Source organism: Gossypium arboreum, chromosome 8 (assembly GCF_025698485.1).
Source record: "Gossypium arboreum isolate Shixiya-1 chromosome 8, ASM2569848v2, whole genome shotgun sequence".
Lineage (NCBI taxonomy): Eukaryota > Viridiplantae > Streptophyta > Magnoliopsida > Malvales > Malvaceae > Gossypium > Gossypium arboreum.
Window position 1 is genome coordinate 30,294,256 of NC_069077.1, and position 6,828 is coordinate 30,301,083.

The window sequence follows — 6,828 nt, forward strand, 5'->3', positions numbered from 1 at the left end:
ATAATCTTGTTTATGTTTCCAAATTGGCTCAAGATTTGTATTGTGTAGTAATTTTTTACCTTGATTTCTGCCTCCTGCAGGATCTCTCCAATGGCAGGATGAAGGGGATTGGTAGACACCTGAATGAACTCTACTTGTTTGAGACTTTTTCTACCTTGGTTAAGTCACCTGGTTCTCTTCTATCATTGTCCAACTCAGTTTCTTTACCTCAATTCCCTTTGTCACAAAGTGGTTGTTTTTTACCTGATTTTGTTTCTTGTATGGCCTCTACTGCAAATAAGATTCCCTTATGGCATGTGCCTATGAACAAGTTACATCATTTGTCTTTTTCTTTGATAATTTGACAATTAATAAAGATTTCACTTGTTCTATATGTCCCATGGCTAGACAATCTAAATTGTCTTTTCTAACAAGTACTTCCAGGGCAGAGACTCAATTTAGTTTGATACATCTTGATGTTTGGGGGCCTTATAGGGTGTCCACCCATAGTGGACATTGTTTTTTCTTAACCATTATGAATGATCACACTAGAATGACCTAGGTGTACTTACTGAAGCTTAAATCTGATGTTGTTTTAGTTTTTAAACAGTTCTTTATGATGGTCAAAACTTAATTTTCTACTGTAATTCAAATTTTCAGGATGATAATTGTTCTGAGTTTTTTAACTCCTTCTGTTCTTCTTTCTTTGAGTCATTATGGATTCTCTATCGAAGTTCATGTGTTGATACACCTTAGTAAAATGGCATTGTTGAGCATTAGCATAAACATCTATTTAAAATTACTCGTGCTTTACGTTGTCAATCAAATGTTCCAATTAAATTCTGGGGTAACTGCATTTTAGTTGTCTATTACATCATAAATAGGCTCCCTTCCTCTGTAGTAGCTTGGCAAACACCATTTGAATTGCTCTATAAAAAACCTCCAGATTTTTCCCACTTTTGTGTTTTTGGGTGCCTATGTTTTGCAGTAAAACCATATTATTCTGATAAGATTTCTTCCAAATCACTTCCTTCAGTTTTTTTGGGATATTCTTCTTCCCAAAAAGGTTATGTATTGTTTTGTCTAGAATCTTAAAAATTTTTTGTCAGTAGAAATGTCAAGTTTGTTGAAGATGTGTTTTCTTTTCAGTTTAATTCTACCGAGTTTCCTTTTTGTTTCCCTTACCCCTGTAATACCAGATTCAAAATTCTTGCTCATTCCTACTCCTATCCCTTCCACCCCTGTTCATTCTTTTCCAATAAATCCTCTACCAAGTACCTCATCCACTTCTTCATCCACTATATCACAATCTATCCTAGCTTCAATAAGTACATCTCACCCTCTAGTCTTTTCCAATTTGCCCATTGTTGAACCTAGGAGGTCTAGCAGAACCATTAAGCCCCCTTCTTGTTTACATGGTTTTGTTCATCCCTACCAATCTTCTTCATCCACAGGTGCTTCCTCTTCACCTTCTACTTTTTCTTCTAGTTATGTTTTTTTGTCTCATTTACCTATAAATACTCACGCCTTTGTTTCTTCCCTTACACATATTACTAAGCCTCTTTCCTATTCTAAGGCTCGAAAATCTCCCCACTAGATTCAAGCCATGTAAGAAGAAATTCATACCTTAGAATCTAATCATACATGGACTGTTGTACCTTTGCTTCCAAGGAAGGTTCCTATAAGCTGTAATTGGGTGTACAAGGTTAAAATTCGAGCCTCTGGTGAAATAAAGAGATATAAGGCTCGATTGTTGCCAAAGGGTACAATCAGAAATAAAGGATTGATTAATTAGACACTTTTTTTTCGGTTGCTAAAATAGTCACTGTTCGAACCATTTTAGCTTTTGCTACTTCTCTCAGCTGGCCCCTTTGGCAATGGATGTGTCCAATGCCTTTCTTCAAGGTGACCTTCATGAAGAAGTTTTTATGACCTTGCCTGAGGGTTTCAATAGCCAGAGGGAGCGTATGGTATGTCGGTTGCAGAAATCTTTGTATGGATTGAAGCAAGCATCTGGACAGTGGAATGCTAAGCTTACTAAAGCTCTTATGATGGCTGGTTTTGAGCAAAGTAAGCATGACTATTCTCTTTTCACTAAGAAGAAATAAGGCAAGATGGTTATTATACTAGTATATGTTGATGATCTTCTTATCATTGGAAACAACATGGATATGATTAATGACTTGAAAGGGATTTTGAACCAAAATTTTAAGACGAAGGATTTAGGAGAATTAAGATACTTTCCTGGGATTGAGATTTTAAAGTCCCAGGAAGGAATTTTGCTAAATCAACTAAAGTATACACAGTAGCTCATCAAAGATACTGGTTTAAATGAAGCAAAGGTTGCTCTTACACCATTTAAGCAGAATTAGAAACTAACAACAGTAGAATTTGATGAAGTAATAGCATCAAGAAGATATGTTGTTAGAAGATAAAACAGTTTATCAGAGACTCATTGGAAAGTTAATCTACTTAACCCATACAAAGCCAGACATCACCTTTGTTGTTACTCATCTTAGTCAATGCAAAATCCAAAACAGTCACATATGGAAGCACATTGAGAACATGAGATGTATAAAGGGGGAACCAGGGTTAGGAATTTTTTTGAAGGCTTTCAATAAACACCAGCTGGTATCATATTGTGATTCAGATTGGGCCTCTTGTCTAATGTCAAAGAAAATTAGTTTCAAGTTTTAGTGTGCAATTAGGAGACTCACTCATCTCCTGGAAGTCGAAAAAACAATGTACAGTGTCCAAATCTTCGGCAGAAGTAGAGTACCGAAGTATGGCAGCTGTAACATCAGAACTTGTTTGGATTTCAGGCTTATTCAAAGAACTAGAGATAAGTGTAACTGAACCAGTGAGACTATTTTGTGACAATAAAGCAGCCCTTCAAATAGCAGCAAATCCTGTGTATCATGAGAGGACTAAGCACATAGAAATTGGCTGTCATTTTATAAGAGAAAAGATACAATGAGGGCTTATAGCTACTGATCATGTGTCAATAGCAGATTAACTAACAGATATTATGACGAAAGCTTTGGGGTCATAACAACATAGTCATCTGACTTCCAAGTTAGGGTTAAAAAATATTTTTACACTTCCAGCTTGAGGGGGAGTGTAGAAAGAGTTATAGGCTGTTGAAGCAGTTTGAATAGTTAGTTTTTCTGTTATGAATTAGTTGAGCCTGAGTTGTATAAATATTTAATAGTTGTATGATTTATGAGAATACAAATACATTTTATGCTTTTTGACAGTTTGACACATTTACTCTTGTAAATAAAAACATACATACTTAATTGGGATAGAAAAACCAAAGTGAATATTAAAGCCATACTTAAGTTCTTAATTAGGACAAAACAAAACTCAAGTATTAAATTGAAAAATCTCGAGTATCAAAGTTAACATTAAATCCAAACTTAGATACTCAATTGAGACAAAAAAAGTAAAATACTAAATTAAATATTGAAATTAAAATTAAGTACCAAATAGTAAATTTATTTTTCATGTAAAATAAGAGAAAGAGGGGCAGGACCCCTCATCCACAAGCATCAGTAGTCACTGGGCCTCTCACTGTCGAACCACGTGGTAGTGGGGCCCAATAGTGACTCGTCTACGCCTAGTCACTCATAGGATAATTTGGACGCTTCCGTCAGCTACCCCCAAACTTTAATGGTCTGTTTGGATATCCATATCAACCACATTGCACATTAACCGTATTTTAACCTTTGGTTCCTATGCACCATATTTTATTTATTTCTCATAAGTTTTTAATTACACATTAATTTTAATTTCATATAATTTAATTTTAATTTAACGTATACTAACATTATCATTGAGTTTATTTTACATTTCTTTATTATTTAACTTATTTCAAATCTTAATTGAGCTAATATAGCATGTTAACTATGCATCAATTCTATTGAAAATTTATTAAAATATTATTTTATTTAAAAAAAATATTTTTTATATAAGTATTAATACGATAATATTTTTATTTTTCATATTTTTAATAGAATAATACTATAATAAAATTTTAACTTAGTTATGTCAACAGAAGCTTCATTTGATTTACATGCATTTTTTTCACCCTGGTGTACATTAAGCTAGTAAAATTTTAAGTATAATTATATTTGTATTAAAATCAAAGATTTAGGATTATAATTAAATAAAAAATTAAAGATTATCATGTACAATAGTACAAAATCAAATTTGACACAGTATTACACAGCTTATCAAATCTTATATACAATTTGAAAATCTATTCTTTCATTTAATAATAAAATAATCTTCTTTTTTTGAATTCTTTATTTATTTAAATGATGTTGTTAACCTTGACTACGGTTCATGGTTGCCCTATATATACACAATAACAAAAGGCGATTACACTGCAAAGAACCCATAAGTTCCTCCAAGCTCACAGGACAAGGTAAAAAGCTAGTAGTGAAAATCAAGCAAAAAAACTGTTGCAGCCTCAGAGCTATCCCAGTTCACACGCCTCTTTTGTTTTTGTCTGTCAGTCATGGAAGAACTAATAATCTCTCCATCTTCATCTTCTTCATTAGTCTCTTTTTCACACGAAACTCCACCTTCAACTCTGCAGCAGAGGCTCCAACATCTGCTGGAAAGCCAGAAAGATTGGTGGGCGTACGCTATTTTATGGCAGACATCAAACGACGACCTGGGACGGCTGCTCTTGGCTTGGGGTGACGGTCATTTTCAAGGCACTAATAAGTCTCCAAAACCGGGTGCCAACCACTTCCAGGGTGAACGAAGGAAGGTGATGAAAGGGATCCAAGCCCTCATCGGGGACAACCACGACATCGATATGGGTGAGGCTGAATGGTTCTACATGATCTCATTGACACGGTGTTTCTCGGCGGGTGATGGGATCCTGGGCAAGTGTCTTACTACTGGGTCTTTGGTGTGGTTAACTGGTGCCCATGAGTTGCAGTTCTACAATTGTGAAAGGGCTAAAGAAGCACAATTGCACGGCATTGAAACCCTGGTTTGCATACCCACTTCTTGCGGGGTTCTTGAGCTTGGCTCCTGCGAAATTATAAGGGAAAACTGGGGATTGGTCCAACAAGTTAAGTACCTATTCGGGTCTGATCTCATTCGCCTTTTACCAAAACAATCCTCTCCAAACCAGTTCCTTGATAGAAACATCTCATTTTCAGACATGGGGGTAATCGCCGGCGTTCAAGAGCAAGAACATGCATCCCTTGGTTTTAAAACCAAGAAAGATTGTCCAAAACATGGGGAACTGTCTTTTGTGAATTCAGACCATTCGGATTCCGAGTGTCGATTCCGTGCCGCCACGGAGAGTAACAGTAATAGTAATACAGAGAAGAGGATCCCGAAGAAACGAGGGAGGAAACCTGGTTCAGGACGAGAGACATTGTTGAACCACGTGGAAGCAGAAAGGCAACGCCGTGAGAAGCTGAACCACAGGTTCTACGCTCTACGAGCAGTAGTCCCCAACGTGTCGCGCATGGACAAAGCATCCCTCTTATCCGACGCCGTTGCATATATCAACGAGCTAAAGTCGAAAATCGAAGACCTCCAATCGGAGCTTGGGAGGGACCGTAAGAAAGTGAAAACAGAAACGGTGGATGGCATGGATAACCAAAGCACCACCACGTCGGTGGAACAAGCAGCCAAGCCTAGCAGCAATTCATCGTCCGGAAATGCTGGGTCTAATGGGTTTGAGCTAGATATCAAGATCATAGGAAATGATGCAATGATTAGGGTCCAATCAGAGAACGTGAACCATCCAGCCGCTAGATTAATGGATGCCCTTCGTAATTTGGAGTTTCGAGTTCATCATGCAAGCATGTCGTGCGTTAATGACCTCATGATCCAGGATGTTGTCGTAAGTTTCACTGAGAACGGGTTCCGACTGCATGAGCAAGGCCTTAAATCTGCTATTCTCACCAGGCTAGACCAGTAAACTTCTGCTGCTGCTGCTTCTTCTTTTACTTGTTCGGATTTCGCTTTTACCTTTTTTTGGTTTTACCTTTAATTCTACTTGTCATGTAATTAATAAATAAGATAAAGTATTTAAATTTCAGTTTTTGTATACCTTCTTGGATCTAAATTTCTTCTACAGGTTCTTTTTTTCCTATCTTCTTGTACCCCAGGTCTATATCAAGTTTGAGCTTGAAAAGAAACCAAACTTTCATAATGGTCGGACCCTACAAAAATATTTATGATAAAATTAAATATAAAAAAAGATAAGGTAAATATTAGCTATACCTGCACGTTTATATGAACTATACTAATATAATATTATTTATATTAAAATTTGTAAAAGGGCAATCCACTACTTTTAAAGCAAATTTTGTTGGTTACTTTTTCCACGGAAATATCCCACAACTTTTACGCATAAAAGAAAAGGAAAAATAGAAAAGGAGGGCAGTCCACTGTTCCTTCGCGGAGATAAAATTCTATACCAAGTTTTTGTATTGGCAAATTTTTTTATTTTTCCTATTATAATTTTATATTAATTTTAATTTTTTATATTTTCGGTTATTATGTTATTTTTATTAATTTTCGTAAAATAATTTAGTGTGATTTATTAATTTTAAAAATATAATGACATTATTTGTAACAAGTTTTTTTCAAAGAGTAACAATGTTTAAAATTTTAATCGGTGATTATTTATCTCATCCCTTAACCATGTGGGTAATCGTTTGAATTTCACTTATGAGAATGAAACACATTTTATAGTTAATTGTTTACTTTTTTAGAAATTACTTATGATGGGAGGATTAGTTATTGCTATTGGCAATAGATATCTTAATTAAAAAATAAAATTATTATTATTATTATTATTATTATTTTTTT

The 6,828-nt window shown here is 35.2% G+C and overlaps 1 protein-coding gene across 1 annotated transcript; it reads left to right on the forward strand.

Annotated features, from left to right (window-relative positions):
- Positions 1-4,331: 4,331 nt before the first annotated feature.
- On the forward strand, positions 4,332-6,061 carry LOC108485824 (transcription factor MYC2-like). Its single transcript, XM_017789674.2, has one exon. It carries the CDS (start codon positions 4,502-4,504, stop codon positions 5,930-5,932), a length of 1,431 nt encoding a protein of 476 aa, XP_017645163.1. The 5' UTR covers positions 4,332-4,501; the 3' UTR covers positions 5,933-6,061.
- Positions 6,062-6,828: the final 767 nt, after the last annotated feature.

Bases quoted from the DNA above. Each gene is read 5' to 3' on its own strand.
- LOC108485824 (XM_017789674.2), top strand. From the start codon at position 4,502: ATGGAAGAACTAATAATCTCTCCATCTTCATCTTCTTCATTAGTCTCT.